This window comes from Oculina patagonica, chromosome 14 (assembly GCF_052425735.1).
Source record: "Oculina patagonica isolate OP01 chromosome 14, crgOcupat, whole genome shotgun sequence".
In the NCBI taxonomy this organism is placed as follows: domain Eukaryota; kingdom Metazoa; phylum Cnidaria; class Anthozoa; order Scleractinia; family Oculinidae; genus Oculina; species Oculina patagonica.
The window spans coordinates 10,012,656-10,030,385 of record NC_135771.1 but is presented as its reverse complement, the minus strand read 5'-3'; the positions used below and the strand labels follow the sequence as shown (position 1 = coordinate 10,030,385).

The following is a 17,730-nucleotide window of genomic DNA, read 5'->3' as shown; positions in this document are numbered from 1 at the left end:
CCTTAATAAAAGGTAAAGATGTAAGTAATTATCCGTGATAACACCAACAACAATTTCTTATTAGAGTCTGAGAAAATGAATTTCAAAGTTCACAAGGTATAGGAAAAATCTCACGTGTAGCCATTTTGTAAATTCGTCTTAAGCGATTCAGTGGAATTCAGCGGAACTTCAAAATGTGTTTTCGATGTGTGATGTTGTTAGAAAAGATTTCTTTTGATAAGATATTTGAAGCAGTAACAAAAAAGTTTGCAATAAGGTGGAAATAATTCTGGTACAACAATTTCTTATCCGAGTCTGACAAAATGATATTTAAAGTTCACAAGCTATGGGCAAAAGCTTACATCTTTGAAGCGATTCAGTGGAATTCAGCGGAACTTCAAAATGTGTTTTCGATGTGTGGTGTTGTTAGAAAAGATTTCTTTCGATAAGATATTTGAAGCAGTAACACAAAAGCTTGCAATCAGGTGTAAATAGTTTTGGTACATAATTTTGTCCAATAACTACTCGAAGTCCTGGCGGATTTCCTCTTAACTAAAACCTTCAAAAGGGACCAATCTGGGCGTGACTGAGGCTTTCTGGCTTTGATCCCTGAAAGAGACCATTTTGATGCCTTATCGTTCTAGACCGCTCAATTCTTGGTTTTCGCGTGACGTCATCAGAGTTCTAAAACCCAGAATCGCACGACCCCTGAGTTTTTATCCTTCACTGGCTATAAGATGTCTTTAATATATATCTTGTTGGAGGTTTTTAGCTTGATAGCATTCGCCGTCTTTAAGATAGAGCATTTTGAATTTTAAAGTTTCACGCCATATGAGATCAAAGATGGCCGCCAGGAGGCTGTCACGTTTTCTTTAAAAAATGCCTCATCCTGCGATTTTTAACAATCTGGACAGTTGAGGTTTCGCGGGAAGTGTCTATGTGAATGTTTACTTGTTCATGAGGGTGATTTGACCGCTTTTTGTAGCAGAATTTAATGCCAGATGTTTTCATTAATTTTCGGCCGCCATGTTGGAGTCCATGCAGTTGGACTCCAACATGGCGTTTCCATACTGTGCTCTCTAAATTTGCGTAAACATTTTGACGGATAACTCGAGTACGGAATAACGTACAGACCTGAGACTTGGACAAGTAGTTTATATAGTAGTTTTCTACAACCTGTAATATTCTAATTTGTCCGCGGCGTGACAGTGAAAACCACCTATACAGAATGACGGCGCTTTTTGTTTCTTTGTGTGCAACACTAAACAAGTCAGACCTTGAAGGTAAAATTAGAATTCTGTCCTGAACATCCTCCTAAGCGAGACGACGAGCATCCCTGTCCTTTTCAAATTGGAGTTCCCTTCCTACACCCCACCTTGCGTCTTCAGCTTTAAAGGGACTGTGTCACGAATGGTTTAGATTTAATTAATTAAGTTTTGCCAAACACTCGCTATGAAACTGTAATTAATGATTGCACTTCTTTGGATCTAAATTGCAAAACCATAGCTTCATTGCAACCGAATGTGTTTTTCAGGCGTTACAAGCAAAGTCCTTTTAAAATGATCTATACTTATGCTTCCTGCTGTCTCTCGCGTTCAAAATGTGAGTATGGCACAATAGGACGGGGTGCAGTGTTCATACAATAAGTAGTTGTGTTTAAGTAGTATTCTGTCGTTGTAGTGTTTTTTAATTCTTCAAACAAGGTGCGGTTTCGGTAAGCAATGGGTGCCCTGTTTTGAATTTCCTCGACAAAGGCATGTACTTCAGTATCATAACTTTCTTCCATCCTGGGGTAGTCACGATGTTGGGGATTGGAAACGGTTATAGGTGCAAATGAAAGCGCTTGTCCGCGGAATTTCAGCTCTACCGAACATATCACATGTAACTGGGAACTCCACCAGCTTTGAATGTCATATCGAGTGGGATAAGGTAAAATGTGGTCGATGGCTTTATGGTGAAAAGCATTGAAGACAGCATCAAACCACATTACAGGAACGACCATTGATTTTTCATATGCATTCATGCCACATAGAATTTGCTGCCTTTTATAAATAAAAGCGACGCCTTGACGGGAACCTGGGTAGTCTGCAACACCAACTGCCGGCTCGTACTTCAAAAGCCAGTCTTCAAAGGCTCTAAGTGGTGTTTGCGTCTTCATTTCCGGAGGAGTAAATGAGTTGAATCCAAGTTCTGCATCATCATCTAAGAAGATGTAATAACGGTAGCCAGGCATTCTCTTCCTTGCAAAAAAGTAAAGGATGTTCCTTCCTGAGGTCCAAGTGCATTCTCGGACAAATATATATGAGATGTGTGGTCGCTTTTTTTCCTGACATTCTTTTTTGTAACTTAGTACTATAACATCGCAGTTGCATGTCTCGTTGTCTCCAATCCCTCTGCAAGAAGACAACTTTGCAGGGAGACATTGTTCGGTTTGAGTGAGATAAATGAATGGTTTTGTTTCATTTGCCCTGGCTTGAATTTTTTGTCCTCTTTGAGTACCTATTTTAACAGCGAAAACAAAGTAAAAGAAGATTTGTTAAATTGATATCAACTGAGCACTAAGTTACAACAAAGTTCAGCTTTACTACCTTTAGTATATATTTATATGGCCTTTGCATCCAGGACCTGGAAAACCGGCCTTACCTCATAATGTAAGATCTGAGTCTAGTTTGATTAATTGGTTATAAAGGCTCCTGAAGTATTCTCCTTTTAAACATGATGATATATGTAAAATTTTCCTGTAAGGGACGGACCATTATTTTCTTGGAGGGGGGGGGGGGGGATGAAAAATTTTCCTCTGCAAACTTTTTTTTAGTTTATGCACCTCTGCAAACATTTTTTTCCGAAATTCTTACTATTTTTTGTTATAAATATCGCTTTGCAAACAATTTATTTTGTCTTTCCATGCCCTGCAAACAATTTTTTTCAATATTTTTCATCCCCCCCCCCCCCCCTCCAAAACAATAATGGTCCGTCCCTAAATAGATGTAAATAGATTTCCTCACCCTTTTTTTACACTATTTATGTTCTCGGAGATATTAGCCTTTTCAGGGTAGTACTCTGTAATTCGAGTATTTATGTATACATTAAAAATCCACGAGTAAGAAAGTAACATTTGAAAACCTGTTAGGGTAAAATTTGCAGATTAGACTCCATTTTAACCTATTTAGCCTTAAATTTGAAAACAGGTTCTTATTTTCTAAAATTGATTAAAATGTTTACTTTTGGGAAAATTACACATTGTATGGACATGCAAGGCTTTGTTGTATATGTATACAATGTCATGTTCTGAATAAAAAGTGCTTCATTTTTACATAAACACTAGTTTGGTATGCATATTTTATACATATAATAGACTGAATATCACTAAAAGTTCAACAATGTAAATTTTTCCTCAGAAAATAAGAACCTATTAAGAACATGAATAGCCTAAATTTGTGTTAACTACCATTTATGTAAGAACCTGTTTAGGGTAACCTAGAAAAAATTACGTTCTTACTCGTGTGTTTTTACTGTATATGATATTGCGTGCCATGTCAATATAGGTTTTATCAATAAATTTGTAAAGAATATAAAGGCGAAACGTGCATCTTCACATTAACAGAAGAGCGGAACCTAGATACGCCACAACGATCGAATGGAAAGGATCGGCACCCTAAATCCCCGACTAATGCTTTGAACTACTACCATTAAAGACTGGCTAAACTAGAAACATTGTTGCGGATGCAAATGTTTCCCAGTTAAGCCACGCGGGAAACACGTGTTACGGACACAAATTTTGCTTCCGTAACATATGTTGCCCAGTTCAGCCACCACGGAAGCAATGTTGACTAAGTAATGGTCATGCGTGACACTTTGTTCTCGGAACAGTGTTTCCTCGTGTAGCCACTCGGTTGAACTCGGGCAGCAATAAATTTTCCTTGCTTTCCGCTAATTAAGCCACCAGCAACTCGACAAGGAACAATTTTTCCGCCACAAATTTTCCTAATTTAACCAGGCCTAAAGGTGCTTTATCGAAACAGAGAGAATTTTTTAGTAGACAATCAAATACCGCTGTTAAACCGTTTGCTTCATAACTTTGAATACGGCTTTACTTTGCTGTGGTGTCCCTGTCAGGGTAAATTCCGACGGGCGACACGGCTCTGAAACGGCGACATGAAGGAGCTGAAATGACGACGAACGACAAGATGCTCCCGTGAAATTACGACAGCGACAAAAAAAAGCAAAATTGGCAGCGACATTCAAGGCTTGTGGGCAAAATAGCCTTTGCTGCAGATTTACCCTTTTATGTTTCTTACTTTCACTTTGTAAAGACCATTCTCGTGCATTGAACGAATGCAATCTTGCGCTCTTACAGTTTATTTTCAGGTAGAAAAGTAAGTCACTCCATGTACATTTTGTACCCGCTCAGAATAAAGAAAATCACGTCTTAGCTACTTCAGTTTGTCAAAATTTTATGGGGGAGCATTCATGTGTTTAAGCGTCTACCATAATTAACAATTGTACTTGTGCATCTAGTATTGGTCAGTGTTACTAACAAATATTCAGAACGTCTTACCTTCTCTGCAGTTTGTGTCTTCTGTTCCAAGCCCAGTTCTGTAAGTCGAGTACAACATCAAAATTAGGGCAATGCTAAAAATCAACAGCAAACGACAATTCCTTTTCGTGCAACAAATCCATCGCAGACGAGCTCCTACTGTAGAAATCAATTGATTGATGTTTGGCATTCGAGGCTGCATTAGTCAATGCGTTTGGACTACACCGATGTTAAAATTGAATGAAAGCCCGTTTAAGATAAATATATAGCGTGTTAGATAAATTGCTGTTACAAAGATAAAGAGAAACAAGCTGACTATTGGTACAGGCAATAAAATAGTGGTAACACCGCAAGAAGAACCGATAAGCGGAACAGATAGCAATCTGCTACCTCAATATCTGAAGATGTACATAATTTACCATTTGACTGAATATGGTCAATATGATGCCGTGTCACCGAAACACGCAAAATTCGTGACTCGTAGCATGCATTTTAGGACCCGTCCACAATAATCCGAATAACGATTTTTCGAAAATGCTATTCAAAATGGAATAATTTGAAAACACCGGTTTTGCGTTCTTGTGTAAGCGAAAACTGAAATGGAAACATATCAAAGCACTCGTTCCAGATTCTCCCACGTCTGAGCATTTGGGCCTTGTAACTAGTGAACATCATGTTCGTATGCTAGTGCTTATGCTTATTTCACTTGGCACAATTTACTTATTTTAATTTACTTATACCTGTTGCGGACGCAATACTAGGCGAGACTCTATACAAATGTACCACAAGCAGAGGGAATCAACACAGTATGCAAATCATACGAAACACTCTACATGAACGGACCTCTCAACCCTACACGACTACTAAACAAGCCCTAAGGCTTACCGTTCTACAAGAAAACTCATTGCAGTTTGCTGGAAAAAACTATCTAAAAACACGCGGTACAGCCATGGGCACAAAAATGGCAGTGGCCTTTGCTATCATCTTTATGGGTAAGGTAGAAACAGAAATCCTAAGCCGCCAAAGCGCATTAAAGCCGCTCGTTTGGAAACGCGTTATAGACAGCGACATATTCTCACTCTGGACATAACCAGAGAGTAATGCAGTTCACCTCCTCGGAGACCTAGGGGCAGTTAGTGGGGGCGGGGGAAAGTCTATACGGGCGAAAAAAAATCGGCGAGGAAATGTCAACTTTTCTTCGCCGTTTTTTTTTTCGCCCGTATAGACTTTTCCCCGCCACCACTAACTGCCCCTGGGTCTCCGAAGATGTGCAGTTCATTGAACAAGCAAACAATCACCACCCCCCGATCAAATTTACGGTTGAAGTTTCCAACACCAACATTTGTTCATGGATACCAAAATCTATACAGACAAAAGATTCGGAAAAGGCGCAGTTTTGAAGTTCTTGATGTGCGTACCCATTTAAAGCCTACTGAGACGTTCCAATATACAAATTTTAGTTCGTCTCATGATCTCCCACAGAGAGTTTTAAAAGGCTTCATCAAAGGAGAGGCTCTAAGACTTCTCAGAACAAACACTTGTAAAGAAATGTTTCAAGAAAAAATTGAAAACTTTAAATCACATTTGCTAGGGAAAGGTTACCCAGAAAATTTCATTTAAACGACTCTCTCAGAAGACTCTCCACGTGGTCGCAACATACAGTACAGGTGTAACGAAAGGTCCTTCACATCAGTCTGCGGTCTATGACTCTAAAATAATATTTTTCAAATAGTTTCAGTTAAGCTAAGCATCAATAAAATTTTTTGGTTGTTTAACACAATGGCTTAGTTGCCAGTCCAAGTAAAAAGCATTAAATCTGGTACTATTTATCCGCTGAAAATCAAAGATCAATTTTTACGGCACATAAACCTTACGACTTTTCTTGAAATACCGGCAATTTTTGTTTGCTCTTCACTGTGGGACTTTACGCATGATACTTTCCGAAAGCGAAATCACTTTTCATCAAATAAGAAAAATTACTGCCCATAAAATCTTCTGGAAAAACTTTATTTCATTAAACACATCGCGTTCCTTTTTCTTTCTGAATATAGAGGGTAGGTAGAAATCTATTTGCAAACTTTATTGCCCAAAATCCTCGCTATATATAAAAAATCTATACTAACGTCTTTGTCTCTTGCGTTCAAAATGTGAGTATGGCACAATGGGATGACGACGTGTTGTGTCCGTACAGTAAGTAGTCGTTTTCTCTAGGTAATACTTTCTTATAAGATTGCTTTTAAACTTATTAAAAATTGTACGATTCTGGTAAACTATAGAAGCCCTGTTTTGAATTTCTTTGACAATAACAGGCACTCGTGCATAAAGGTTTTCTTTGCCCCTCGGGTAGGGACGATGTTGTCCATTGCGCACGGTAATAGGTACACACAACAGGGCTTGGCCACGGAAGATCAGCTCTGCTGAACACATAACATGTAACTGTGAAGTCTGCCAGCTCTCCTTGTCGTATTGAGTAGGATAAGGTAAAATGTGGTCGATGGCTTTACGGTGAAAAGCATTAAATATAGCATCAAACCACATTACTGAAACGACCATTGATGTTTCAACAATGTCACACAGTACTCGCCGTCTTTAAAAATGAGGTTGACGTTATGACGGCAAGTTGTACAGTCAGCAAAACCAACTGCTGGCTCGTTATCCAAAAGCCATCGCTCAAAGGCTCTAAATGGAGTCAAATTCTTAAATTTTCGAAGAGTAAATAAGTTGAATCTGAGATCAACATCATCATCTAAAAAGATGTAATAATGGTAGCTACGCATTCTCTCCCTTGCAACAAAGTAAAGAATATTCCGTCCTGAGGTCCAAGTGCTTTCTGTGAAAAATATATAGGAGATGTGTGATGGCTTTTCTTCTTGGCATTTTGTTTTGTAGCTTAGTACTATAACATCGCAGTTGCAAGTTTTATTGTCTCCAATCCCCCTGGAAGAAGGTAACTTTACAGGGAGGCATTGTTCTGTTAGAGTGAGATAAATGAATGGTTTTAACGTTGTAAAAAGGAATCTGCTACCACTAAGGGTGCGTTTCTTTGGGAAAATCCAAAATTGGATCATTGATCTCAGATCACACGGATACTTTGCTCCCAAAGAAACGAAGAATCCGAAAACGGATTTTTTGCCATGACAACCCCGTAAACACATTTCGCACAGAACATAAAATATCAGCACAAATTTATTTTTCGTCGAATGTATCCTAACTAAAATAATTTAAGCATACAAAATCTTTTACAAAAACCACACGTCGAAGTAGATCTTCTTTAGCGTTAAGCACAATGTGGCGAGAAAGCATCTGAGAGCGAAGAATGATTGCGAAATGATCAGTGCAAATTTCAGTCGTGACAATTTCAAAAGGATACAACTTCCGTAGGCACACAGTGACTGTTCTAGAAAACCTGTATCCCGTTTAAAATGATACTACATACCTATCTGAAGCTACCGTTTCCTTTTATCGTGAAATATATTTGTATTTTGATCGAAAAAACCGCCTAAAACTTTCCGTATGGCCGGTGTTTACAAAGAGCGAACCTGTATTTTCACAGCAAAGACCGCTGGGCCAAGGTACTTTTTTCGAATCCTTTCCCAAAGAAACGCACGGATCATGAATCCTAAAAATCCGGATTCAGATATGATCTGATGTATCCACTCGAAGTGTGGATTCTTCAGATCATTGATCCAAGATTAATCCATTTTCGGATATAGGTAAAGAAACGCAAAATCCGTTTTTGGATCAAGAATCCGGATTTGGATTTTTCCCAAAGAAACGCACCCTAATATATCACATTATTTGTTATTCGAATACAACGCCTTTGACCATAAAAGGTCACCAAAAACACGCAAAATACGTTACTTGTATCACGCAGTTTAATCGCATTTGAAATCACGTCACTCGTATTTTAAATGAGCTACGTTACAGACAACGCATTTTAAAAAAAATGGCAATTTTTTTCAAGTTTGTCATTTGAAATCTGTCTTAATCTTGGTCAGTCAGAAGCATACTTGTTTATTTTTGGCTGTTAATTTCTCCATTGCTGTTTTTCTACGTTGTTTAACTATTATTTTGAGATTTTCTTCAATTTGAAAGTAACCTCCTGATTCAGAAAAAATACAAAAACAGTTTGGATGCAGGGGACCACGCAACGAAGAAAAAACTGCTTGGCTTCTCTGCTGCCGGATCTCTTGTTCAAGAAATGCTCGTACCAGACGTCACTCTAAGTGCTTATAAAACCAAATTGATTGCAAGGCTGGTACAACGGCAGGAGGGCAAGATTTATTGGCCAATATTTCAACTAGCAGAGCTAGTCTTCTTCAGGGCCAGTACTATAATATATTATATATTATACTATAATATATATTATAGTACTGGCCCTGAAGAAGACTAGCTCTGCTAGTTGAAATATTGGCCAATAAATCTTGCCCTCCTGCCGTTGTAACAGCCTTGCAATCAATTTGGTTTCAGAAAAAATGTTTTGACAGATAATACACGCGGATGTTTAATTTTCTTCCAGTTGCGAAGTAGTTTTATAATGCGAGGGATGTGATTTTAATTACAGTCTACCCTTTATTTATTTTTTGTTTATTTATACAGGAGCATCTGGTTTAGCTTTAAACAAGCTGGTTTAAACAGAGTCCTGACTAAATACTGAAATAAATAAATACTAAATTTTGCGTGTTTTCGTTCGTTTTTCAAATTGGGTCTTACTCGAATAAGAAATTTTGTAGTAAGATCAGATATTAGGGATGTCAGATTGTTATTTATTCCGTGACCCTGTAATATTATACCACAAGAACACACTAATTGCCTGTAAAAATACTGACTTTGCTTCTCTTATATTGCATACAACAGTTACTATTGGCTTAAACTCGCTATAGGCTCATCCTTAACTGGGCCTTTTAAAATTGTTGTGGTCCAAACGCATTGGCTGATGCAACCTCAAAAGCCAAACAACCACCAAATGATTTCTTCAACAGGAGTTAGTCTGCGAATGATTTGTGGCACAAGAGGGAATTTTATTTTTCTTTTGATTTTTAGTCTTGCCCTGATATTGATGTTGTACACGACTTACAGAGCCGGGCTTGAAACAACAGAAACAAATTTCAGAGAAGGTAAGACTTACTGAGAATTTGCTAGTAACACTCCCGGAGTATCAGTCTAATGGAACAAAATCGAACTCAGTCGAACACCAATCGCTCGATTGGGTTCGGTAATCGAACAAAATCGAACATCTAATTTGCTGTGAGATCGATTATCGAACCTATCGATCAACATCGAACGCAATTCGATTTTGTTTGAAATGTATCTCTTGACGCCCGAAAGCTCGGTAATCAATTGTATTCGATTGACCAAATTTTATTGTGAGTTCAATTATGTTTGATTTTCGAACCCATTGAGCGACTGGCGGTTCGATTGGCCGAACGTTCGATTAGATACCCCGGGTAACACTACACGCTTTGAAAACGTAATACTTCGATTCGTTCCTTTCGGAAGAAGGCTTTTCTTCAAGGATTTACATTAAGTTATTTTTTAAACAAAGCTGCTAAGCATAGCTAAGTATAGATCGTTATTTTTTGTAAAGCAAACGGTTTAACAGAGGTTTGTCAGTATTTAATTGTCTTCAAAATATCGGTAATATTACGGTTAAGCGCCTTTAAGCCTTAATGGTTATAGGTCATAGCATTAGTCTGGGGAACAAGGTGCCCGATAATTTCCACCCGATGGTTTCTTATAGGGTTTACGTGCCCGTTTGTGCTGCATATACACTATCTAGGGTTTCGCTGTTCTTTTAATGCAAACATGAAGATTTCGCATGTGCATACTTTAGGAATGTATTTATAAAAGCTATATTGGCATGGCACGCAATATTAGGTAAGACTGATAAAATAAAATATCACACTGTGTCCGGTTGTATAGACATTGCATTAATGGCGTCTGCATTTGAATAACATTTATTATACATCCTAAGCCTCACATTCACGTAAAAAAAGCCCTTGTCTATGATATCCACACGAGGCTAAGGATGTACAAAGTATTGTTAATCAAATTTGGGCGCCATTTTATATGCAAAGTGTTTGTTGTGAAGACAGTGAAGCTAAAATTTGTTCAGTGTTTAGACAATCGCGATTAAATTAACTTTCCTGTTTTCACTGTTATAATAGTTACTCCAAGAGTTGTACAAAATCAAGTTAACTGCAGTCAAGCCGAAACGAATACTACAATAAAAACGACAGAGCAGTCATCTTCAAAACCATTCATTTATCTCACTCAAACCGAACAATGTCTCCCTGCAAAGTTGTCTTCTTCCAGAGGGATTGGAGACAACAAGACTTGCAACTGCGATGTCATAGTACTAAGCTACAGAAAAGAATGCCAGGAAAAAAAGCGATCACACATCTCCTATATATTTGTTAGAGAAAGCACTTGGACCTCAGGAAGGAATATTCTTTACTTTGTTGCAAGGGAGAGAATGCGTAGCTACCATTATTACATCTTCTTAGATGATGATGTAGATCTTGGATTTAACTCATTTACTCCTCAAGAAATGAAAATGCTGACTCCGTTTAGAGCCTTTGAACGATGGCTTTTGGATAACGAACCAGCAGTTGGTGTTACAGAATATCCTAATAAACGTCAAAACGTCAGATTCATTCTTGAAAGACGGCGAATGCTATGCGGCATTAAGGAAACATCAATGGTCGTTCCTGTAATGTGGATTGATGCTATCTTAAATGCTTTTCACCATAAAGCCATCGACCATATTTTACCTTATCCCACTAAATACGACAAGGAAAGCTGGTGGAGTTCCCAGTTACATGTGACATGCTCGGTAGAGCTGAAATTCCGAGGACAAGCGCTTTTATTTGTACCTATTACAGCGTACAATGGACAACATCGTGCCTACCCCAGGGTGCAGGGAAATTATGATGCTCAAGTACATGCCTTTGTCGAAGAAATTCAAAACAGGGCACCCATTGCTTACCGAAACCGCACCTTGTTTGAAAAATTAAAAAACACTCCAGCGACGGAGTATTTCTTCAAAACGACTACTTACTGTATGAATTCAACACGCCATCCTATTGTGCCTTACTCACATTTTGAACGCGACAGAGAAAGAGCGTTAATTAAGGCACAAGTATAGATCATATGACAGCTGACGACCCCGGAAGATGGAAGGAACTTCTAAACGAAAAATTCGGGGATGCTTGCTGTTTCACTAAAGGTGTACGCACACGTGGGGACAAGACGCAGGGACATGTCGCAGCAACGTGTAGCAGCGATAACATGTGTTGTTCACACTGAAGGGAGATGTAGCAGGGACTGAAGCGGGGGCATGTAGCAGCAACAAAATCAAAATGTGTACACACACAAATAACTGTAGCGGAGACATATCCCAGGGACATGTCGCAGCGATAATTTTTATCACGTGCAACACAAATTGCTGCAAAAGTTTGTCCCTGCGACATGTTGCACGAAGTTTAAGAGTTGAATTCCGTGCAACATGTCGCAGGGACAAAACAGCTTCAAAGTTCGTGTTGCAAGTACCAAAAATAATCAGCACACACGAGGGGACGTGTCGCTGCGACATGTCCCTGGAACATGTCCCCGCTACATTTTCTTACGTGTGTACACATGGTGATTTTGTTGCTGCTACATGTCTTCGCCCCACGTCCCCTCAGTGTGAACAACACATGATTTTGTCACTGCTACCTGTCGATGTGACGTGTCCCTGCAACATGTCCCCACGTGTGCGGAGACCTTAAGGGATGTAAATTGAGATTTTTGTCTCACTTAGAATGTTCAGGACGGAGTTCTTATTTCGCTGTCAAGCTCTCGTTAAGGGCTGTATATGAAAAAAGCAAAAAAAAAAAGCCATCGTTCTGTGTCGTTGGTCTAGACCGGTCATGCATTAAAAGTAGTGCCTTTTAAGGGTCAAAGAAGGCTTCAGCCACCACGCCTGATTTCGTCTCCCTTAAGGTCGCGGGGGATACCAACAGCATGAATAAATTCATGAAGGGAAATTTTGCTTGACCTGCATCTTTTAAAACGCTTATTTCTCAGCTGTTATGGGTGATTAAAGAAATGATGAAAGATTGTGAATGTCATCTTTTATTTGGTAGATTGCATTTAACGGCGATGTTATAGCCTCGTCAGTGACAAATTGGGAAAAACATGATTTTGTGGCAGAGTTTGCGTAACGAGTAGTAGACAGCACACTGTGATCTTGTCAAAAACTAATCAGTCAATACCTCTATGAGTGTCATAACAGAAGCGGATTTTTTAATTTAAAGTTTGCCAGCAAGTTATGGCGGTTTAAGTGCACATATTTGAATTTAATGTCTTCTACCTCTTTCTAAAAGCGCTCTTTTAGAATTCCGCTTCTGTTATGACACACTACAATATTCATAGTTTACCTATCTGCAGTGGCAAGTCGTGAAGTTCTGTATCCGCGCTGTATTCTCTGCCACAAAATTGTCGGAAAAGTCCAAACTTTGAGATTTCCGAAGGTGTCCCGACCTAAATACGATCATTTTGCCAAGGAGGGATGTAATTATGGTAATTATATTCCACGCTTTTATGGTGAGAACAATGCGTTTTTAAAAAGGACACGATTGTTTATGCCGAATATTTTTGTGATTACTCTGAGTTGCAGAAATATTCAAATTTAAATGAAAACAAGCTCAAAAACTCCTTACAATCTATATGAACGCATATCGCTAAGTGTTGTTTTAAATTGGTTAAAATATCAAGAAAACAGGGATTTTTTACAAATCACGCGCACGCGCCCATATTTTTGTCCACTCATAAATATCTCGTAAAGTTGTCGATGCCAGTCGTTGTACTTCGTGCATACGCTTTAAATAAATGCATAGTAATGAGCCTAAGGTGTCCCCCGCGACCTTAACTGTTGTTTTCATGTGTTTTATTGTTTTTCCGACGAGCATTCCCGTCCCTTCATACAGGAGTTCCTACCCCGCAGGGGCTAAAGACGTATTTTTTTTGTGATGTTACATTGAATGGAAATCTAACATTAAATGTTAACTTTCCTCCATAATTTCGTATAAGCAGCTATCTTGGCCGTAACGTTGGATCATTTGGCAAAGGATTTACACTTACTGACCGTTAGATAACATGCAGAAAGGAAACCGTTTAAGAGGCTGTCTTTTTTAAAACCGCCCACTCAAATTTGCGTCAAAAAATAATTTTTATTTGAAACTCTGGCAACTGAAAGGCTTTACCGAGGCTAGAAGTAAAACAGATTTGGTTTGTTTCATAATGATTTTCTGGCTGCGTTAGGAGCCATTGAATATTTTGCCCCTTCGGGCCTGCTGCAACGTCTGGAAAATTAGAAAAATGGTTATTTTTCGAGCCACTGTAAAATATTTCATTCGTATCGAACACCGACAATTTTTATATCAATTTGTTCATAAATGTTTCTTGTTTTCTAAGAAAATAGCACGTTTTCTCTCGATTTACCTGAAAATGCGAAATCAAGGATATAATGACCACTACTGATCGGCATCGAACGAACTAAGGCTGAAAAATGACCTTGCTTTAAAAGCGAAAATATTTTTTAATTTCGGGACCTAGCTGATATTTCTACTCTACACAGCCGAAAAGTGTAGTCCTTTATCGGCTAAATATGCAAAATTTCATGTACAAATGGTATGAAATACAATTATACATTGCTAATTAATAATGAGTATTTTTTATCAAAAATGTGTTTTTAGGTTACTGCATGATAAAAAATGTTCACCGAGATTGCAAAAAATGTACGAATGTAGAGGATAATTCCGTTTTTGCTTCGAGCTATTGGTTAAAGAAAGATTTAAATAAACACTATTCTCCATTACATTAATTATTACATTTTATTAAAAACTAGCAATGGTATATTGCAATTCCTGCGTTTTGATTGGTTAACAGGGAATGGTTTTGGTAGCCGATACGCGTCAATAAAAACAGCTGGGGAGCTCAAATATTGCAATTCCTTTGGACGTTTTTAATAAAACAACACTCGCTCTTGTTGGATATGGGATCGTTATAGCCAACTCGGCGCTACGCGCCTCGTTGGCTATCTACCATCTCATATCCAACGCACCCTCGTGGAATAATTGTTAAATATTGTAAAATTCATTAATAATTCATGAGGGTGCAAACCAATCCCAGCACAGTATTCAGATCACATGTACACAGCTGTAAACCCCCATACAAATCAACCAATAGAATTAACTTTTGATACAAACTCCTGCTCAGCTAATTAGTATTCATTAACTTTTGATACAGATCTCTACTGATTCGCATAATAATACTTTGCATTCAATTTATTGTTTTCATTTCACAAGTAGAATAAAATATTCGCGTCCGATCTGTATGGGCGTTTACAATGGCTCGCCTATCGGCTCGCCATTGTAAACGCCCATACAGATCTCCCGCTCATATTTTATTTACTACTTACAATTCAACAGTTGCTGAATTATTTTCACAATGCTAGTCATGCGTTTTAAATATTTTTTTTAAAAATTATCTTCTGTTTATACACCTAATTGAAGAAACGTTGACCGTGTGAAAAACATAAGCCATAAACGATATGACCCAATGGTATTCTGAGTAGACAGCCTTGGTGAGCTTAGTAATATTCCTTTTCAGTATTGATAATCAAGGTATTCTCCGCTTTCTTTGAAATCCTTAAGAGCATGATTTATGCAACCTGTCTTATTATCTCGTTTATTCTGTCACAGACCACGATTATTTTATTCGTTTACCAGTAAAAATTCGGGTCGCATCGTTCATGGTTTATGTTTTTCACGGCTAACAATTCTTTAATCAGGTGTATGCTATGGCGACGGTGTAAAGGATTTCAAACCGAGTTCTAGTTCAATTATTCAATATGATTTTCGTGCTGAGGCAAAACCTGATTGTTATCATTGTTAGTGTTGTTCACATTTGCCTGCTCCGCGTTTTGTTGATCTCTTTCGTGTCCTTGTCTTGCTTCGACACTGCCCACAGCGTTGGGCGATCCAAACACTCGCCTCTCAATTTCTTCGGCCTCGACAACGTTTACAGTTCTACAAGTTAACTCAATAAACGCTACGCGAAACTGTCTTATTCTGACCGAGTAGATAAGTGGATTTAGCAACGAGTTCAATATTGCGACAAACACAGCTGAGAAGAAACATGTATACAGTGTTATTATAGACATGCTACTCTGATAGTTTATTAAAACAATTCTTAAAATGCAGATAGGTATATAACATAAAAGTACAACAGAGACGATGATAGCTGTCAGTTTAAAGGCTTTTTTGTCTTTCAAAACTTTCTGCCTTGCCTCTTCTGTAACTTGCTGAGTTGAAAGTTCCTTTTCGTGTCGATGAACCACGCGATAGACCATGATTTGGCAAAAAACGATAATGGCGATGGACAGGCCAATGAATGAGTTATTGATGATGAAAATTATCGTCCTGTCAATGAAAAGAGGAATGTGCAAAACAGGGGAAAATAACCACGCCAGGGCAGAAGCAATTAGTAAACGAGCTTCGGTGACAAGTCCAGTATTGTACGCGTATGTGTGCTTCATGGCTAAATATCTTTCCCCACTTATTAAGGCCAGGTGAACAAAGGAAGTATTACACAGAACACTCGTAAAAATTGATGTGAGATTTTGCAATGCACTCGATCCAGTTGAGACTAGAAATGTATAGTTTGGGTCTTTTTAGAAAAACGTCATCACGTGGATTCATGCTAATTGCTCTCCAGGTCCAAAAGAATCGAATACGAAAGTGCAACATGACCCACTAAAAATAACGATTTTGGGCCCTTGTGTTCAAATACCATCAGGGAGATTAAAGCTTATTATCACTCCAGATCCAGCAAAACCGTCTAGTTTGAGACTAAAATGTATAGTTTGGGTCTGTTTGAAAAAAGCCATCACGTGGATTCATCCTAATTTTCACTCCAGGTCCAAAAGAATCGAATAAGATAGTGCTACATGACCCACTGAAAATGATGATTTGGGGCGCTTGTGCTAAAATACCATCACGGGGATTAAAGCTTATTTTCACTCGAGATCCAGCAAAACCGTCTAGTTTCAGACTTGAAATTTATAGTTTGGGTCTGTCTGGAAAAAATCCATCACGTAGATTCGTCCTCACTTTCACTCCCGATCCAAAAGAATCGAATAAGAAAGTGCTACACGACCGACTAAAAATGTCGATTTGGGGCCCTTGTGTTGAAATACCATCAAGTAGATTAAAGCTTATTTTCACTCCAGATTCCACAAACCTGGCCAGTTTGAAACTTAAAATGTACCGTTTGGGTCTCTTTGGAGAAATGCCATCACGTGAATTCATCCTAATTTTCACTTCCGGTCCAAAAGAATCGAATAAGAAAGTGCTACATGACCCACTAAAAATAAAATTTTGGGGTCCTTTTGTTGAAATACCACCAAGTAGATTCAGGCTTATTTTCACTACAGATCCAGCAAAATTGGCCAGTTTGAGACTTGCAATGTACAGTTTGGGTCTTTCTGGAAAAATGCCATCACGTGGATTCATCCTAATTTTCACTCCCGGCCCAAAAGAATCGAATAAGAAAAGGCTACATGACTCATTTAAAATGACGATTTTGGGCCCTTATGTTGAAATACCATCACGGGGATTAAAGCTTATTTTCACTCCAGATGCAGCAAAACCGTCTAGTTTGAGACTTGAAATGTATAGTTTGGGTCTGTTTGGAAAAACACCATCACGTGGATTCGTCCTAATTTTCACTCCCAGTCCAAAAGATTCAAATAAGAAAGTGCTACATGACCCACTAAAAATGACGATTTGGGGCCCTCGTGCTAAAATACCATAACGTAGATTAAACCTTTTTTTCACTCCAGATCCAGCAAAACCGTCTAGTTTGAGACTTGAAATGTACATTTTGGGTCTGTTTGGAAAACACCATCACGTGGATTCATGCTAATTTTCACTCCCGGTCCAAAAGAATCTAATAAGAAAAGGTTACATGACCCACTGAAAATGACGATTTTGGGCCCTTGTGTTGAAATACCATCAAGTAGATTAAAGCTCATTTTCACACCAGATCCCGCAAAACTGGCCAGTTAAAATATGAAATGTACAGTTTGGGTCTTTTTGGAGAAATGCCATCACGTGGATTCATCCTAATTTTCACTCCCGGTCCAAAAGAATCAAGTAGGAAAAAGTTAC

At 38.4% G+C, this 17,730-nt stretch overlaps 3 protein-coding genes and 1 pseudogene across 4 annotated transcripts in view; 1 reads left to right on the top strand and 3 right to left on the bottom strand.

Annotated features, from left to right (window-relative positions):
- LOC144639185 (uncharacterized) overlaps positions 1-4,870 on the bottom strand; it is a 9,331-nt gene extending 4,461 nt beyond the window's left edge. The window contains exons 1-2 of one of the 2 annotated variants that reach the window (XM_078498458.1): positions 4,538-4,870; positions 968-2,478 (exon numbers count right to left, since the gene is read on the bottom strand). In XM_078498458.1, the coding sequence (XP_078354584.1) occupies positions 1,550-2,478; positions 4,538-4,718 (1,110 nt within the window). In that variant the 5' untranslated portion in view covers positions 4,719-4,870 and the 3' untranslated portion in view covers positions 968-1,549. Of the gene's footprint in view, positions 1-967; positions 2,479-4,537 lie in introns of those variants that run through there. The other variant, XM_078498457.1, reaches the window with a different exon arrangement.
- LOC144639190 (uncharacterized) overlaps positions 1-12,525 on the top strand; it is a 41,623-nt gene extending 29,098 nt beyond the window's left edge. Inside the window, exons 3-4 of the mRNA XM_078498464.1 lie at positions 9,560-9,633; positions 10,684-12,525. Coding sequence (XP_078354590.1) covers positions 9,576-9,633; positions 10,684-11,663 — 1,038 coding nt within the window. The 5' untranslated portion in view covers positions 9,560-9,575 and the 3' untranslated portion in view covers positions 11,664-12,525. The remainder of the gene's footprint in view (positions 1-9,559; positions 9,634-10,683) is intronic.
- Positions 6,635-7,584, bottom strand: LOC144638952 (uncharacterized; annotated as a pseudogene).
- A 2,788-nt stretch (positions 12,526-15,313) lies between the features above and the next one.
- LOC144638951 (uncharacterized) lies at positions 15,314-16,448 on the bottom strand. Its single transcript, XM_078498227.1, has 2 exons — positions 16,352-16,448; positions 15,314-16,207 (listed from the first exon to the last, which is right to left on the bottom strand). Exons 1-2 carry the CDS (start codon positions 16,446-16,448, stop codon positions 15,402-15,404), a joined length of 903 nt encoding a protein of 300 aa, XP_078354353.1. The 3' UTR covers positions 15,314-15,401.
- Between the last annotated feature and the right edge of the window lie 1,282 nt (positions 16,449-17,730).